This window comes from Clytia hemisphaerica, unplaced genomic scaffold, assembly GCF_902728285.1.
Source record: "Clytia hemisphaerica strain Z4C2 unplaced genomic scaffold, Clytia hemisphaerica genome assembly, whole genome shotgun sequence".
Classification (NCBI taxonomy): domain Eukaryota; kingdom Metazoa; phylum Cnidaria; class Hydrozoa; order Leptothecata; family Clytiidae; genus Clytia; species Clytia hemisphaerica.
The window spans coordinates 468,434-487,765 of NW_027103740.1; the positions used below are offsets into that span (position 1 = coordinate 468,434).

General features: G+C 35.4%; 1 protein-coding gene across 1 annotated transcript in view; it reads left to right on the forward strand.

The window, feature by feature from the left end:
• The window catches only part of LOC136805190 (phenylalanine--tRNA ligase beta subunit-like), a 79,168-nt gene that overhangs the window by 59,113 nt on the left and 723 nt on the right, over positions 1–19,332 (forward strand). The window contains exons 2-19 of the mRNA XM_067061754.1: positions 4,267–4,346; positions 4,748–4,803; positions 5,037–5,134; positions 5,257–5,313; positions 5,538–5,604; positions 6,094–6,153; positions 6,677–6,883; positions 7,304–7,412; positions 7,682–7,752; positions 8,075–8,136; positions 8,502–8,553; positions 8,784–8,845; positions 9,177–9,280; positions 9,444–9,544; positions 10,028–10,108; positions 10,323–10,415; positions 14,691–14,808; positions 15,292–15,462. Of these exons, the coding sequence (XP_066917855.1) occupies positions 4,289–4,346; positions 4,748–4,803; positions 5,037–5,134; positions 5,257–5,313; positions 5,538–5,604; positions 6,094–6,153; positions 6,677–6,883; positions 7,304–7,412; positions 7,682–7,752; positions 8,075–8,136; positions 8,502–8,553; positions 8,784–8,845; positions 9,177–9,280; positions 9,444–9,544; positions 10,028–10,108; positions 10,323–10,415; positions 14,691–14,808; positions 15,292–15,462 (1,627 nt within the window). The 5' untranslated portion in view covers positions 4,267–4,288. The remainder of the gene's footprint in view (positions 1–4,266; positions 4,347–4,747; positions 4,804–5,036; positions 5,135–5,256; positions 5,314–5,537; positions 5,605–6,093; positions 6,154–6,676; positions 6,884–7,303; positions 7,413–7,681; positions 7,753–8,074; positions 8,137–8,501; positions 8,554–8,783; positions 8,846–9,176; positions 9,281–9,443; positions 9,545–10,027; positions 10,109–10,322; positions 10,416–14,690; positions 14,809–15,291; positions 15,463–19,332) is intronic.

Sequence of the window (19,332 nt, forward strand, 5' to 3'; positions counted from 1 at the left end):
GGGCTGATGGAAACTATATTTCTTTGTTAAGTAATCCTATCACTGATTCTGACCTTCCTATTATTCCTATTTCTAAGTTGGGTGTCAGAATTAAAAGAGGGATGTCAACCATTTAGATTAGACAATTTTACAGGATTTGAAGACGAGACACCACCTGTTGCAGTTGACCACTTCTTAGTGGATGAAGTTTGGTACTAAACAGTGATTGGAAGTACCTCCTTTTAAAGCATGTTCAAAGTTCACAATAATGACTTTCTTTTTATTACGGAAACCAAATGAGCGAGAGCAAGTCATTAAAACTAAAAGCTCCGTGGTTGTGATGTAGGGTTTGTAATCGATAAGCATTCTTCTCGTAAAAAGTGTCATATTGAAATAGCTTTAAAATACTAAATCTTCATTATACAAAAAAATAAAATGAATGCAATTAAAAATGAATAATCTGGATGTTATTATATGATGATGGCTATACTGAATATTTAAGAAAGCCTGGAATAATTAGCGAAAAAAGAGACGTTTTTCAAGGACGGGCAACATTCCATTGTTGCACCCTTGCTACACTTCAACTGACATGGACGTCCACAACGCTCATATAATGTTTGACAGTGTTTGAATGTAAAGTATGATGTATGAGCATGTCCAACTTAACTTATGCTTTTGTGAAGTGAAATTCTCAGTCATTTAGAAATAAATTTCATTCAAAACTACAACGGTCTTATGGGAATTTCTCACTGCTGATGCGATTCCTTTTATGTCCATTGATTAATTATGGTAATTTTCATAGTTTCTTGTAGTGGGGTCGTTTAGCATAATTTACAGGAAAAAAATAATATATAGCTGAAACTTTCTCCAGACTTTCTCTATAGGATGCTTAGACCTCAGGAAAAAATCCCCTACTATCCCACTAGTGGAACATCCCTTTTTTGGGCGATTTCTTTTTTCCAAAGGCAAAACCCTAAGGGCAAAGTTTTTTGAAGATTTCTAACTTATTCAGACAATATCATGTATACCATTCGAAAGCTCTCGAAAAACTATAGTACCGGGTGGGCAAAAAAAAACAAGTCCATATTTCATTCTTAATTGACGATAGATCGAAAAAAGATGTGCAATCACGATTTTGCACTTTTATTCTATAAGTATTTTCCCGATTTTTTGCCAAGTTTTAGCATCGAGTCTAAAAGTGAAAGGGAGATATTAAGATTTTACGTTAAGTGGTATTATTCGACTTGTTCAAAATACCTAAAAATTGACGTCAAAATAAATTTTAGAAGTAACAGCATAACCTATTCACCTAATCTAACCAAGATATACCGTATATTACAAAAGTTAAATAGATATCGTAGAAGAAGCACAATACAGGTTGTTTTACAATAAACAGTTCAACCAAACAACATTTTTATACAATGTCCTTCTTTATCATGAACAGCTTGCAACCGGGGGACAAATTGTTTGAATGCTCTACGGATCTCTTGAACTTCTCCTGCAACTTCCGGCCAGACTTTTCGAATTCGTCTCTTTAATGACTCTTCATCTTTGAAAGCACGATTAAATCGATTCTCATATACTTTCCTTTCAATCCTATCCCAAAAATAGAAATCCAAAGGATTACAATCCGGTGAAGCAGGTGGCCAATCGGTGTATTTGATGAATCGACTTTTTAACTGCTCCTTTAGAAAATCTTGTACCAGGTTTGAGCGATGAGATGGAGCTGAATCTTGTACGAAGATCCAGTCCTTACGTTTCAACATCTGATTGATGTCTGGAAGAAGATACTTTTGAAGATGCGTTTTATATCTCTTGGCATTTACTTTAACATTATTGTTCGTAACAAAAAAAGGTTTTGTGGCCCCGTGCCACGTGACACAGGCAGACACCATCACTTTTTTTGACTGTCGGTTTTTTTCATGATACAAACGTTTATCAGGGACATCAGCCTTTTTTCCTTGGCTATATACTCTGCTATTTTGTGAATTAATGGGTACATCAAGAGTAAAGTCTTTCTCGTCTTGGAACACACACTTCTCTCCCGTCTTTTGTGGGAAAACCGTTCAGCCAAAGCACCAGATCTTTCCGTTCGTCGTTTCTTTGTTCCTTCGGTAACTCTCGGAGTCTTGATTCTTTTATACTGCTTCCATCCATTTCGTTTCACCATTCTTCGCACTGACGATCTCTTTATTCCCGTTATCTTTTCAATCTCTCGCTGTGATTTGTGTGTTCCAGGTGATTCTTCCTGCGAGCAAATCAGTTGCTCAACAATTTCTTCGTTTTCTGCGGTTGTTACAGTTATTGGGCGGCCGGAGCCGGGTTTTCTGTCCATGGTCCCGCTTTTTTTTAATCGATTAATGAGATTTTGCACAGAACCTTTATACCACTTCTTCATGGGATGCTCTTTACAGATCCTGTACGCTGACCAGCCTTTTTCGATATAATCATTCTTTATGACAGCTTTATCTTCGTTGGAAAAAACCATCTTTACGCAAGTAAAACTGCTTTTGACTGAAGGTCAAAGTTTCAGAAAGAAAAACGCCGGTTTACTTTTTTCGAGCGCAATGGAACGACATCTATTGAAAAGAAGACCTTCCATTGCAATTCTCTCGCGTTCAACAAGACCGCTCGAGCTAGCAAAAAAAATTCCATGGTATTGTTTAGTTTCTCCCCTGTTCTGATAATATTTTCACTTGACGTCAATTTTTAAACAATTTATAAATAGATAGGTCCCTGAAATATCTTCTAACTCTCTTTTGAATGCGTGAAACTTTCTCAAACTTTCACAGAATTAATATAATATCTTTATTTTTTTCTATCCAAAGATGCCAGCTAAAAAAACAAATAGCGCGTCAAAAATCCTAATTTGAAATTTGGACTTGTTTTTTTTAGCCCACCCGGTATATAGAAGCTTTTTAAACAGATATATCATGTCATGCCCAAATTCCATTTTTCAACACATTTTGGTCTAAAATTGACCATAAATTGCATCTTCTGGGTGAATTATCTCAAGTTAGGTAATGTACATACATAGAGTCATTTTGTAATTTTACTGCTAATTATACTGGGGTAAAAATGGTCTATTGAATCACTAAATAACAGCCCTGTGAATTCAGATAAAATCATATCAGCACGTAAGTGCTGACCAAAACCGGCCGTAGTCCAGCAAAATTTTGCCGACCTAGAGGTCATTTTAGGTCGGCAAAGCCGTCCTAAGTAGCTTGTTTAGGTCGGCAAAGACAATAAGTTTCCTACAGTTAGTTTAACTATCTTTAATAATTGTGTTAATAAGTTTTATGTTTTATAAAGAGAATGGAATGAGGCTCGATTATCATGTGTTATCAAATGATAACACAATTAGATTAACCTAACAAATAATATTTTTCCTCTTTAGGTCGGCTTTGCCGACCCAAAACATTTCTTTTGTCTGCACGCCGACCTAGATTGTAAATTACGTCGGCAAATCAAAGCCGACTTTAGCTCAAGTTACGTCGGCTTTCAGGTCGGCATTGCCGAATGCCGACCTGGATTCACAGGGCTAAAATAATATTGGGAGACATTATAGGAGTGCGTAGTAGTGTAGTGGTTATCAACCTTGATTCCCGTCTGGGAGGTCAGGATTTGATTTTCACTCGGTGCTATAATTCACCTGGCAAGTGAATGTATCTTCGCCCGGGTCTACCTATGTTGACCCATGCCTGTGAGGGGAACTGGGTACCATCGCTCTGATAAAAGAGTATGGGGAGTATGTCAGGCATTGCATGTGGTGTGGTGACAATACTCATAGGTTCAGCACTTGTGAAGATGTATGTCCTCTCGTGTAGTTTGAGTTCACCGTCTATGCACCAATAACTCTGTTGTATCGCGAGTGCGGGGTTAGCAGTGTCTGGTAAGTGTGGTAATTTCCCTATCCTAGGGTAGGTTTCTATCCAGGGATATGGCCCAATCCTGGATGATTCGGATGGTTCACTTTTCTCTTCTCATTATTATAGGATTTAGGCAAACCAAGCTGAAAAGTGAGGTGATATGTATGTGTATGACCTAGATTGGAAACACAATTATCTCAGACCTTTAATTGAAGCATGATTATGGATGCAGGAGAGTTTTTTAACAGCTTTGTCATTAAGTCCATTCAAAGCATAAAGAAAATGTATTAAAAATTATTTCATTTCATAAGAGGTGTCTGAAAAAGTTTATCTGGTTTCCTTTGTTTATCATATCTTTGCTGTTAGCAAAACTGAAAACTAATAATCATTTTGGTTTGGAATTAAAACTTTTTTTCAGTTAGAAATAAGGAACAATAAAAATGCCGACTGTAGGGATAAAGAGAGATTTGCTCTTCCAAGCATTGGGAAGGGAGTACAGTAAGTTTTCATTATATATTGCAAACTTTTTCTTGCTTTTAGATTTTGAACAGCTTATTATTCTGATTTAGTCCAATTATTGAACTTCTTTTTGTGTCCAAATTCTGAACAGATATTAGCTATCAACCCAACATTATAATGTTTTAACCAAATTTTGATAAATATGTTACCATAATTTAAAAGATTGAAAGATAAATTTTCTTCCCTTTTTACCCATTTTGTTCTTTTTTTTGTCCATTTCAGTCTATTTTAACATATGGAACTTTATTATTTATTTCTTCGCTTTAAGCGTGCGCTCTGTTTTGCTATCAAGAAAATTATGCTGACATAGTTTCCACATGATGGCCAAAAAAGAGTGCACACTTAAGGGGCATGACTCCTACTTTTCAATCTCTTTTTAGCTGTTGAAGAATTTGAAGAGCTTTGTTTTGACTATGGCCTAGAATTGGATGAAGTGGTAAGAAAAAAATTTAACTTTCTTTCTTGATCTCCCCAGATGTATTTTCCGTTTAAGGATAGATAGCAAAGCTCTATCTAGTGTTTTATTTATGATATTGGTAATCTTTGTTGAATAAGATGAATACTCACACAAAATTATTGTTATTGTTAATGATAATTATAATTATTTTAAGTCAATGAAATACAACTTTTATTCAATTTTTCTTGTGTATTCATTTATATTGACAATAGACATCAGAAAAGACAATGATTTCCAAAGAGAAAGGAGAAGGAAAAGCATCAGAAGCCTCTGAAGAAATCATCTATAAGATTGATGTTCCTGCTAATCGGTAAAACAAGCAAAGTGTTCAGTTTTTATCCCTTTTATAAATTTATTTCAAACAATATTTATCATCAAATTTCTTTTTAATCTGTTTTTGAATTATCAGTTTAGATTTTTTGTTTTTTTTAGATATGATTTGCTTTGTCTGGAAGGATTGACACGCAGTTTATTGGTTTTTCAAGAAAAGTAAGGATCAAACAAAGAACCTTGATTTTTCATAGGGAAGAATGTTTCTAACTAAAAAAGAACTAACTTTTTAGCCACCAAATAGTCTCTTTATATTACATGATAGAACTGATGAGAAAACTGTGTCTTTAAGGCAGTCAGCTGTAGATGGCAGCAATATTCATTTACTGCAGAATTTTTGCTATTTTTAAAACTCAATTTAATTTAATTACTTTATTTTTCAGGATGAAGATTCCACATTTCAAGACAATTTTACCAACAAACCCACAAAAACTTATCATTGACAAACCTGTAAGAAAATCCCTAAAACAACGATTAAATTATCAATATGTTACTGTAATAAAGCATTAACTTTTCCTCATTTTAACATTTCTTCTGGTTTTTTGGATGACTGACTAGTTTCTAGAAAGAAGATCAGTTTGAATTCAGGAAAGGTGTGTTTTCCTAGGGGTGTCCACACCAAACCTTGAAAAACTTAAAAATGAACTCTCAACCAACCTTGAAAAAGCATGATTCTCATAACATGTTTATGTCTTGTTTTGGCTCAGATATTTGGGCTGTGTTTTTTTCTATTTTTGTTTGCTTGCAATCATCTTTATGTTTTGTAATAAAAAAGTTGCAAATAGTCTCTCTTGATCAATCTGAGTTATGAAAATCTTGTAAAGGATCTTCTACACTGTCAAAGACCTTAAAAATCTTCTATATTTTGGTGAAAAAACTTCTAAAATCTTGAAAATGGGGAGAAACCATGTTGTATTGTTTATCTTTTTTTGTATTCAGACAGCAGAGGTTCGCCAGTATGCAGTTGCAGCCGTCCTAAGGAATATTACATTCACTCAGGTCAGTAAACACACAGTTTTTTGTTATCATTTATGTTAATGTTGTTTTAAAGAACATACGTGATCTATAAAATTATCTGATTTATACACTTTTTCGACCGTAGCCACCAATTGTCGCGCAGGTATTTTTTCCGCCTTATCCCCCTAAAACCCTCCCAGTCCTTTTTCGCACGTATAGACAATAGAAAAATGTGCCAAAAAAGGATTGAATCGAGTTTAGGGGGATAATTAAATATTTAAGTGGCACGCGCCTGACCGCGCGACTACGATCGAAAAGGTGTATTGTATGTCTTGACTTGCATTCATAGTCTTAATAATATTAAGCATTCTCGTACTCAAGATGGAAAAAAGTTTTTGTACGTTTACATCAAAATATTAAAAAAACTTCTGCATCAAAACAGAAGCTTGTACATATAAACTATTAAATGCATTGATTAACAAACAAATAATTAAAGGCAAAAACACTGGCTTCTTCACTTGTTGATTGTGTCACTTGTTGATTATGTCACTTTTTGAAATTGCAGGATTCATACAACAGTTTCATTGATTTACAAGACAAACTTCATCATAACATTTGTCGCCGTCGGACACTAGTTTCCATGGGAACACACGATTTAGATACCATTCAAGGACCATTCACATACACCGCTAAACCGCCATCAGAGATTATTTTCAAACCATTGAATCAAACAAAAGAAATGACTGCTGTTGAACTCATGCAACATTATAAGGTAACTTATTTTGCTTGGCTTTTTACATCATACTATGATTTGTTTACTAGCTAACTTCACCTAAATCTAATTTAAAATATCAGCAATCATAGAATAGTAATTAAAGTCTATTTTTTTCACTAAATGGAACATTATATTTGATCTAAAAATGGTAGTGGAGCCATGGCAAATCAAAAATATTTTCAGCTTCCTCAAATGAAAATGTCCATCACTTTATAATTCATTGTGTTCCATTCTTAACTTGTCGCCGCTCACATAAAATATGTTTATTTATAAATTTTGATTAAGCCTGATTCATAAGTCAATTTAGGGTTTCATCAAATTAAAATGTCTGTCACGTTATAATTTTTACTCAAGATTAATTCACTCATAATGTCATTTAGCATCTCAAATGTGCCGACATCTTTTTTTTTATTTTAGACGGATAGTCATCTGAAGAACTTCTTACACATCATAGAAGACAAACCTGTGTATCCAGTCATTTACGATGCCAATGGAATCGTTCTTTCCATGCCACCTATTATTAATGGTACTTTAAAATTTACAAAACTACTAAATTCTGAATCTAGAGAATGTTATAAAAGAGTTATAAACAGTTACAGTGAAGTTTAATTTTTCCAGGGAACATCTTGTACACTTTCATAACGATACTAAAAATTGATAATTTGTATTGCTTTAGACATCTGGTAGTAAATTATGTAATATATCTTTTAATTGGTTGGATGTAAATGGTTCAGGAATAAAGTTTGCAACTAGAAACGATTTTCACTAACACGACATCACGTTCTCTATCTTTAGGTGACCATTCCAAAATTACTTTAAACACAAAGAACGTCTTCATCGAAATCACTGCAACTGATTTGCATAAGGTATATATTTGATAACGCGTTGCTTCGTCGTTTTAAAGTGGATAGAATTTCGCGATTTTCCTTTCCTTCCTTTTCCTTTCCTATAATTTAAAAATCCGAATCCGAAATGAAAGAAATTTGGTGAATAAAAGGCCAATTTTCGAAATTTGGTCCACGCAAAATTTTAGATTCTTGATTCGCGAAAAAAAGTCCAAACATAAATTAATCCACTTTTAAGGTACTTAAACCTTGAATACTTTGATTCTGGAAAACAGCTTTTGCTGAAAAGACTTTTATTTTTGCCTGATTTAATTTCACATTTTTAATTTTCATTATTTTCCAGGCGAAAGTTGTTCTGGACATTTTGACCACTGCATTCAGTTGTTATTGCGCTGATAAATTCTCGTAAGTCGAAATGTATCAACATCACACCATCTTTTGTTTTTGTTAACAAATCAGTAGTATTGGTTACTATGTCTTTTAGTCGCCGAATTTTAAATATCACAGGGCTGTACTTTTAGCATACCGAGTGGTCCAAAAAAAGTTTCAAATTTTGAAGTAGTGCGTCCTATTTGTGCTATCGAATTGAAATTTCGTATGGCTAAACTTTGACTCCTGGAAATTTCAATTTCAATTTTAGAAACTGATAAACTGATATTTGGTAAAGTTATGAGGTTATTCTGAATCTAAAATTTCAACTGGAATAAACTGAAAGAAACTTCTGACTCTGATAAATTTTATGCAATATATAAATTTTCCTTTCAATTCAGCGTTGAAATTTGTGATGTCATTTCTGCTGATGGCACGACTAACCAAACACCAGTGAGTGTACCTTCTGTTTGTCTTGATAAGAACCTTGGAGCTAAGATTCGCATTTTAACCCTTTTGATCAAATTCAAATGAATGCCTGAAACCAGGATTTCGAAAAACAGTGATTCGTATTTTATCAGAATTTCTCTCTATTTCATATTTATAAAAGCCTTAACCGGGGATGTGAACAAAGTCATAAATCACTTACGATAAAGAACATTTTGTCTTCTTTTCATTTTCAGGAATTGGCATACCGCGAAGAAGTTATCTATCCTGAATACGCGTGCAAAACTATCGGAGCAAGGTTTGAATGGTTTGAATGGTTTCGGTTTAGAATCTACTAGTTTCGAATTACTTTAAGTCTAGGGTTACACTTGGATCAATTAGCAAAGCACTATAGAGGTTTTTATGTTTTGTTAAGTTACGTAATTTCCGCCATTATGGAAGTAAACGTTCGATTTGTGTAAGGAATTGCCTCTACGGATTCGAACGTTTGCTTCCATAATGGCGGAAATTACGTAACTTAAAAATACATGAAAACCTCTATAGTTGCACAATTCTGAATAGGCTCTTACGGAAACTCGGTTTCTTTCTGAGATTGAAATGTCAACCTTTAAATGTTGTTGGTTTTCTAGATTGAAAGGTGACAAGATGGCGAAACTGTTGACGAAGATGTTTTTGAAAAGCGAAGTGTTGAAAGATGGTCGTTTGAGATGTATTGTACCGCCCTGTAGAGCTGGTTTGTTTTTGTTTGTTTTTTTTTTGTTTGTTTTTCTACATTAGTTTTGAAAGACGAGCAAACAGTTTGATAAATGTATAGTTTAGATTGGCCCTAAAGTTTCTTGATTTTGTGTTGATAAAGTGATTAACTCTTACCTTGAATGTTTTCTCTTTTTCACTAGATGTTATTCATGCTTGTGACATTTACGAAGATATCGCCATCGCTTATGGATACAACAACATAGAAGAACGTATCCCAAGAACGAGCACCATCGCTCATCAGGTAAACGTCTTTTTTGGCTCGGGATGGGCACTATCCGCTCACCAGGTAGGTGGCACACATTGGGAATGAAGAAGAGAGCTAATTTTCGTGAATTTTGTGATACAGTTGAGGCTCTCTAATTCGATCTTTAAGGGGAATTGGATTTTCATCGAATAAGGGAGCTTATCGAATAAGGGAGCGTCGCTTATGTGAGTTTCTTGTTGACGGGGACTTTAAATTTCATTGAATAATGGAGCCTATCGAATAGTTGAGCGTCGAATAAGAGAGCGTCAATTGTATATGATATATTATGACCTTTTTAATTTTCAGAAATAAAATACTTTTCACAAGGAACAGATGGGAGAATTATTCACATAATCGCAAGATTTTAATTGTTCTAAAGGATTATATATGTCACCAACTTCATAATCTGAATTTCTAAGGACAGGAAATGAGTCCAGTCAAAAAAAGAGAGCTGTGTAAAACATCTATTTCCTTTCCCAGCTTCCAATCAATAAATTGAGTGACTTGATTCGAATGGAGATCGCATTCGCTGGTTTTTCTGAAGCTCTTACTTTCTCCTTGGTAAGTACAGCTTTATTTCTCACTCAAGTCCACGTGAAGTTTTCGAGATAAGTTGTTCACTGCCATTTACAAACGGATTTTTGCTGATTTAAGAAATTTAAATTCACTTGGCTTTGATTCTTAGATAACAGTCAGTAAACGAGATCGCTGTTGTTAAGCTTTTCTTCTTTATCATATAACATATCTTTAATCCGATTTATTTTTCTTGTTCTAGTGCTCACGCGAAGACGTTGCAGAAAAATTGAATCGTCCAGGCGGTACTAAAAATGCTGTCCATATTTCCAACCCCAAAACAGCGGAATTCCAGGTAAAAGATCTCGCTGTGAATTTAATCGAGAAAGATAAATAGTTTCTCCTCGTTTTCTGAATTTTCATGTTATTTATTATTATTATTATCAATTTATTTTCAGTTGGTAACAACGATAGGACCGAGTGTCCTAAATAGTTACAGCCGTGACCGTTTACTAATAAATTCCAACTTTCATAAAAATAGCTATTTACCACAATTTACATAATGGACAAGTACAAAAATTATCTGGAAGCATTTTTAGCTTTCCCCTAAAAATATTAAATGTTGCAGAGCTTTTCACATCCTTCGGGAGACGATCCCAGATTAAAGAGCCGACAAAACTCAAAGATTGCAAACCGAACTTGACAGTGTTTGCTGGAGGTAGCATAAGCTGTTCTCCTCTTCTTAGATTGAAGCCAGAAGTTTTAATGGTAAAAAGTTTTGCTAGAAATAAGGGATTTTGTTTTTTCAAAGTTTTATAGATTTCTTCCAGGATTTTAAGAATGAATTTGATGTGAAAAGATGCTGTTTTAGATATAGTTAATAATTGAGATAAACTAGAGTCATGATCTTGATGAACTACAGCCAATGCTCTACGTTGAATTTTCTGAATTTGCTTATTGTTGTGTTTTATACAAAATTCATCCAGATTAGTGGACAATAGTTAAAGTTTGAGAATATATAGGCGTGGCATAAAGCCTTCGCTGTTTTCAGAGAAAGAAAGGGGCGGATGCGTCTAAGTGCGCTGATTTTGTTTCCCGCATTTTGGCATTTCAATTCAACGTGAGAGCTAAAGCGTAGTTTGTCATCAATAAATATACCTAATAGTTTAACCTGATTTTTGACTTTGACTTTGATATTACCTATAGTAAAAATATGTATAGGTTCGTATCTACCGAGAAACATAACTTGAAACTTGCCAGGGTTAGCAACAAGCCCATTGATCTTAAACCAGTGTAAAATATCTTGAATCTCGATATTAAGTTTCAAAATAACTTCAGCAAGGGTTTGTGCGATTGCAAAGAGGGTGTTGTCATCGGCAAAGTTACAAAGTTCAACCTCGCGGGTAGAGAGTAAAATATCGTTTAAAAATATGTTGAAAAGAATTGGGCCTAAAATGGATCCCTGAGGAACACCCATACTAATAGATAAAAAACTACTTAAACTATTTCCAATTTTAACTCTATGTTGGCGATTTGTCAAATAATCATATAAAAATAATAGACTATTATGGTTTACACCATATGCTGCTAGCTTTGCGATAAGTAAATCAGGGGGTAGACAATCATAAGCTTTAGATAAATCCATGAGTACAGTACCCACAATATTTGAATCGTCAAGTGCCCTTTGCCAGAGATGTAATAATCGCAATATAGCATGCTGTGTACTGTGCCCTTTTCTGAAGCCACACAGTAACTCTGAGAAGCAGTTTTCTAGAAAAGGATTTAACTGTTGGGCAATGATTTTTTCAAATACTTTGGATACTGTAGGAAGTATGCTAATAGGTCTGTAGTTTTTAACACTCGTTGGATCGCCTTCTTTGAAGACTGGGGTTATTGTGCCCCGCTTTAAGCGTTCAGGAAAAAGTGCTTGGTTAAGACAAGAGTTAAAGCAGTTCTTGAGTACAAAAGAACAGATATTAGCAGACTTTTGGAGGAGTTTTGAGCTTACTTCCCCAGATGTAGATTTATTACAATTTAATGACATAATCAATTCATGGACAGTTTCAGTGTCAGTATTTGTAAATTCAAAGGAATTATCACCAAAAATGTTTCTGATTTTTATGATACTAGGATGGTCTAAATATCTTGCAATAGCATTGAGCACCGGGTCACCAATGACCTGCTCAGTGTATTGCGGCCATTCGTAAATATCCAGTGTCTTTGTTATGCCATTAAAGTAATTATTGAAAAGTTGAGCAGTAGTAATATCACTATTTACAATTTCATCTTTATCAACTAAGATAATCTTTTCCGAAACGGTATGCTTATCTGAAAAAAAGGGTTTGCATATTTCCCAAAAGTTTTGTCCAGAATTTCCGGGATTTGAGGCAACCGTTTTGAAATAGTTTTTCTTAATTTTTCGATTTAAGCTACAAACATAGTTTCGCTGTTTATGATAGGCACGCATATCTGAAAAACTGTTGGATCGATGATAGATGTTACGAAGTCTGGACCCTTCCATGATGGCTTTTCGAAGGGTCCTGTTTATGTGGGGTTTTTCATTCCCACGAATTATCCTTGTTTTTCGAGGTGCATGCCTATCTAAAACATCTACGAATTTGTTCTCAAAATCATCAAATTCATTGATATTTGATGATGTCATTTGTAAAGATAGATCTGTCAAAAAATTATTTTCAACAAAATCATTATAGCATCGATAATTTGCTTTACGCAGTGGTAATCTAGTATATCTACTTTTGAGCTGGGTGTATATTAAGTGGTGAAAATCACTAAGACCGGTGTCCCAGGTACCTGTCTTCTGCAACCCATATTTTTGGTTCGAAAGTATTAAATCAATGCGACTTCCTTCAACTTTTTTGAAGCAAGTATTTGTTTTAAATGTGACAATATAATGAAATTTTCTTCTTCCAGAAAGTTATTTAAGATTGGGTTTGTTGGTTCGCAGTTGAAGTCACCAATCAACATACATCGCTCAAAATTGGAATAAAAGTCTAATAAATCAGATAATAATTGGAAAAAAGATTCTAGCTTCTGTGAGTGATGTCTGTATAAAAACAAAATTAGCCACTTGTGAGATTTTAGGCGTAACTCAACAGGAATAAGCTGGATATCCTTAGGTAAGCTGAAGTCTCTAAGAAAACGTGAGGAAATTCCATTACGAACGTAGACAATTAAACCTCCACTCGTAGATGAAATATCCAATCTATATGGTGGCTTGTACCCCTTTCGGACAAGCTGTGATTTTGGAAAAGAAGAATTTAGTTTGGACTCAGCTATGCATAGAATATCATACTTATATCTCCTACGACTGAATTCAGCCCTTCCATCTTATTTTTCAGAGAGTTAATATTTAAATAAGCCAGATCTATGTTTTTACTTTTCTGATTTAATTTTTCTTTATGAGAGTTGGAACTAGAATGTCAATTTGTAGTTACCATTTTGAAATTTTTGGCCAGAGTAGCAGTTCCTTTAGCATTCAAGTGCAGCTTGCTCCGGTTAAGATGAAATTTTCCAATATTTGAGTTGTCGATATACCCAATGTTTCGTTCTTCACACTTTGCTTTCAGTTGATCATTGATCAATCCAATCCTATCTTTGAAATTATCATCTCGATAAGTTAGAGAGGATATAACAACCGGTATTTCATTCGAGTTATAGCAGTGTAAAGCAAGCTTCACAATATTGTCTACAATTTCATCATTGTTAGAAGTTTTCTTCAAATCATTTGTTCCCACGTGGATCACAAGTTGGTCGGGTTTCATTTCTAAAGTCGGTTTTGAATAGTCGTACATTTGTGTTGTATAGTTGCTCCAGAAAAAGATTTAACAACAACATTTTCCTTTGGTGTAGAAAGTAAATGTCCTTTTACCTCTTTTAAAATCGAGTCTCCAATAATCGCGACATATCTTCTGCTCTCTGTTTTACCTCTATTCCTTTTTCTCTCCTTTCTCTCTGTGATGTTTTCAGAGTTTGCTACATTAGATTCTCTCTCATCAGAAGACTCATTAATTTTGTCATTAACTTGCAAAGGATTGAATCTGTTTTCCAGAGTGATAGCCTCCCCATGTTTTGTTTGCACGTTTTTACTTGTTCTCTTGGGAATTTGAAAAAACTCATTAGCTTGTTCAAGATTATTGCTTTTAGATTGATTTGTAGGTAGAAAAGTGTTTTTACGTGTTATCGGGTAACTATTTATTGGGTAGCAATTTTCTTTTGATTGTTTTCACTTCAAAGTAACATGAAAAATTTGACCCACCACTGACCTTTATATATCCCTGGACCAAGCTATATCCGCCATCTTTGATCGGTTTTTTTAGAATTGGTACCCGTAAAAAAGCCATTGCTTCTTAGACGTTAAAAATTAATGTCTAACGGTGCTACATCATCAAAATTTTTCGAGGGAAAGTAGATCTAGCGCTCTCGATGCATTTACACCGCTAATGAGTAGTGCCGCCATTAGGGTACCACTTTAAAAAAACTCTGATCAAAGATTTAGCTTGGCCGAGATTGAGAAACTTGGTCTAGGGTATATAAAGGACAATGCCCACAATATACAGTATATTGCATTTAAATGATCAAAATTCAATCTATACGCTCTTCCTTTCATTAGATCGCTCGAACGACATTGCTCCCTGGCTTACTAAAGACGATTGCCAATAACAAAAACATGCCTCTTCCTTTGAAATTGTTCGAGCTCTCTGATGTCGTTCTCATTGATGATCAAAAAGGTTTGTTTCCCTTCAACCCTTCTCTCCTTTGCTTAATCATTCCTTCGGATTAAAATTGCTGTTGTTGTCTTATTTCAATAACCTCCTCTTTTGATCGTTTCTGATATGCACATTGTCTAATAATAACGACGTAAGGTGACTGTCTCTGATTTAAAATTTGACTATTATCTTAAGGCTGGTCTCCACTTTCGCACGAAATGAGCGAAAACTTTTTAACGTTTTCGACAGGTTATTGGTCGGTTGAAAAATGAAGCGATTCCATTGGGCAAATCTGACGTAACGGTTTAGAAAAGTTGAACTTCTTTATTGTTTCGCTCGAACCTTTTTAATGATGTAATCTTTTCTGCAGGCAAAAACGATTGACAAAAAGTTCGCTCATTTTCGCGCTTTAGCCTTTATTTGGAAAAACTGGTTCTCAAAAATATGACGAATGCTGCCGAGACAAATGTTTTTATTTCTTCACCCATTTCTCTTTTCACATAGACGTCGGTGCACGTAACGAACGTCGGTTATGTGCAGTGAATTGCAGTAAAACACCAGGCTTCGAAGTTATCCATGGTTTATTGGATCGCCTGATGACGGTATTAAATAAAACACCGACCGTTGATAAAGTGAAAAATCCGAATGAAGGATACCACATCTCCAAGGGACAAGGTGAGTGGAAACTTTCTGTTTTCTCTAAGAAAACATGGCAATTATGAAAAATTCACTATGGTCAGAGCCCTTAAATAAGTTTAACAGTCTAAGTAACTAACAGTCTAAGTTCGTCCAATTGACATCGAAAATTTTTGGTTTCCGTCTGAGAGGAGTTTTAGCAAAATGACTCACTAAACCTAAGCTTTATTGACAATTTACGCCCAAATTTACAAAACCTGGTTGCAACACTTGTTTAAGTATATTGACCCATATTCATATTTGAAGTTTATCGTGGCTTGAATCACGAAATTTATGTTTGGCTACGTTTAAAGAGTTTCTTCTCTCATCATCGGGCAAAGTGGAGGATGTCTTTATCCGCTAACTCTGTTTTCTCTCGCTCTCATCATCATCATCATCTTTCGACTTACGTCGGAAAATTTGCGTAGCCTTCCTTCCACAATACCCGATCTTGCATGACTGTCTTTATTTCCTCAATCTCGAGACCTGTTTCCCTCTTCAGAGTATCTAGGAAGGTTAACTTCCTTAGTCTTACTAGACCCGTTGGTGACCAGAAAAGAAGTCTGGATATTAATTCTTCTTTTGCTCGAAAACAGTGGCCTGCGAACTGAAGTCTTCTATTGGTGAGTATACGCGAGATGCGTGGTAGATTATTGTATATTTGATTGAGGTTCGGATGGTTCGCCCAGTTTAAATTTTGAACCTTTTTGAGGAGGTTTGTATAACACCCGTCTATACTTTTTTCCATGGCTCTCGTCATTGTCCAGGTCTCCGACCCATAAAGGAGAATAGGCTCGATTAAGGTTTTGAAGGTTTGTACCTTAATCTTATTATCTAGATTAGACTTCCAAATTTTGTTTAGTTTGTTGCAGGCCCTCCACGCGAGAGATTTTCTAATATTAAAGTCTTGTTCAGAATCATTAATGTGCGAGCCAAGGTATTTAAAGTCATTTACTCTTTTGATATTGACACTGTTCAGCGATTTCAGAGTACGGACGGAGTCAGAAGTGCACAGAAATTCAGTTTTTCCCTCGTTACAAAAAAGGCCGACCTGACTAGCGGCATTCTCGAGAGAGTGGAGAAGGTTTTCTGCGAACTGAATGGTCTCAGAGACAAGGGCGAGATCATCGGCAAAGTCTAGATCGGTGAGAAAAGTGGCGGGATTTCTTCTACTTTTTTGGGCTGTAAGTTGGATGCCCTTGTAGTTTAAAGGATCAACAGAAATAAGAACGTAGTCTAAAACTAGAATAAAAAGAAAGGGTGCAAGGGTGTCTCCTTGAAGAACACCAGCATGGATGTCAAACATTTCAGTGTCCCCGTCAGGAGAAATAACTTTTGCCTTGGTAGAGGTGTAGAGCGCCCTGATGGCAAGAAAAATTTTGTCAGGAAATGTCATAGAGTTTAAGGATTTCAAACATTTTTTTTCTCTGTTAATAGAAATCAAAAGCCTTTTTAAAATCAACGAAACAGAGAATAACTTCTTTGTCTAATTTACGCATTTCCTCAAGGATACGCCGAATTGAAAGTATTTGCGAAAGAGTACCTCTACCTTTCCTGAAACCATTTTGATTTTTTCGCAACAAAGGATCAAGATATGGGACTATACGATTCAGGATCAGTTTGTTATAGATTTTTGAAGCGATTGGCATTAATGTGATACCCCTATAGTTTGAAGCAAGGGTGAGATCACCTTTCTTTGGCACAGGGATGATACCCCCTGTGAGCCAAGCTGATGGAGGAGAATGGTATTCGAAGGTGTGGTTACAGAATTCGAGGAGAAGTGTCAAAAAGGTAGGATCTTTCCATAAAATAGTTGGAATGTTGTCTAAGCCAGAAGATTTGTTACTAGAAAAAAGTTTTACAGTTTTCTTCAACTCATCTAAGGTAAAAATATTAGTTGGAATGTTTAGATTTTCCAAGACTTGATGAAGTGGTAGTGCGTTTGCATTACCTGTTGGTACATTTCCGAGCAAGTCTTTAAAATGTTTTAGCCAGTTTGTCCTCCTTTTCTCTGCAGAACCTCCCTTTAGTTGAATCGAAGGGTAGTCCTTATGTCCAGATATCTCATTAATGACTTTCCAAGAAGCGGAATGTTTTTTTGACTCGTGAAAAGCTTTGATCGAGTCAATCTTTCCCTGAATAAAAAGCGATTCAGCGGTTAGGTAAGCGTCATCCAAGCCTTTTTGCGCATCTGCGAGAGCTTTACCGCTTCTTCTAGTAGCACGTGTTTGATGTTTTAATTTGGCTGACTCGAAGGTTTTGCGCGCATTTTTGACAAGGTTGTCCTCATGGAGAACTTTACTTTTGCATTTTTGTTTTTTCGGAAGATAAGAGAGACATACATGTTCGTTTGCTTTTATCAGATTTGAATATTTTGTTTCGACTTCGTCGTTTGGTTTGGAGAGAACATCAAACCTATTTTTGACCTCGATGACATAGGCTGATTGTAATTCTGAGTCCCCAAGAACCTGGGTCCAGTCTATGGACTTCATAGGATCTGGAGTAGCTCTTTTGGAAGATCTTAGGCTAAGAAAGACATTTACAGAAACAACTCTATGGTCTGAACCTACTGAAGAAAAGGAAGAGTAGGCTTGTGAGTTGTGGACACTGTTTTTCCACTTCTTACGAACGAGAATAAAATCAATTTGACTTTTGGATCCATTCGGAGATTGAAATGTCCAAAGTTTGTTGCGCTTTTTCATAAAAGTAGTATTGGAGGCAATCAGTTCATGTTCTAGGATCATGTCATTTAATTTTGAACCATTTCGGTTTGTTTTTTGATGAAATGAAAAGTTAGCAACGTCCCTACCCATTTGCGCGTTGAAATCGCCAGCGACAACAACGAAATTGTGAGCAGGGATATTTTGTAGGGTTGCAGAGAGAGAAGAATAAAAGTCATCTGCGAGGGATTCGTCAGAGACATTTGTCGGACTATAACAAGAAATGAAGGATGTTTTTGGATTACTATTGAACTCAGCTACAATGATACGATCAGACACTTTGTTCACAGAAAGAAGATTGTTTGAGGCCTTCGGAGAGAGAAGAATACCAATGCCACCAATTGTGGTCCCTTGGTGATTTTTCCAAGCTGAGGATGTGATTAGCTTGTTTTTGCCAAGATCAAGGTGCTGGAATTCAGAGTCCGGATGAAAATTTCTGTGCTCTTGGAGAGACAAAATATCAAGATTATATTTTGAGAAGTTTTGAAGTAATTCTTGTTTGCGACTGATTTGAGTCAGAGAACGAACGTTAAAAGTGCTAAAAATTGTTTGCTTTTTGCATTTCAGCAATTTAGGTGGTGTTACAATCTCATGTCTGTCACCAATAGTTCTCTCCTGAGAGTTTGGAGCTATTGGGTCATTGGTTCCCTGGGAAACAAGATTTGAGAAAGGAACGAGACGAGCAGGGGCTTTAACCCTGGTGCTGTTTAAGGAAGACATTTCAAATTTTCTTTCGATAGCTAATTGTTTCTAATGCTCCGCGCCACTGGATACACCATAGTGAGAATGACAGTAAAAAGTGTCTAAAGAGGTCAAACACCCCATGAGGCTGAAAGAGAACCCTATGCAAGACGCCAACCTATGCAGGGGTGGTTTTATATCAGAATCTTCCTTTTCCTATTTGGACCGCCGTAACCGGGCTATAAGATGCTCCAACTACACCTGTTTCTCCGAAGAGATGGAATGAAACGTAAATATAAAATTTTTTTAAATATGATACAGGTAATATATACACTGAAACAGTTCTCGGTTTATATACAGTTAAAATTGAATTTAGAGAGATATTAGTTAAGATAAGTTTTGCTAATGACAATTTTCAACACTGAAGTGATTAACATTGTCTTTCCATTTAATCCAAAAATGTATGCCA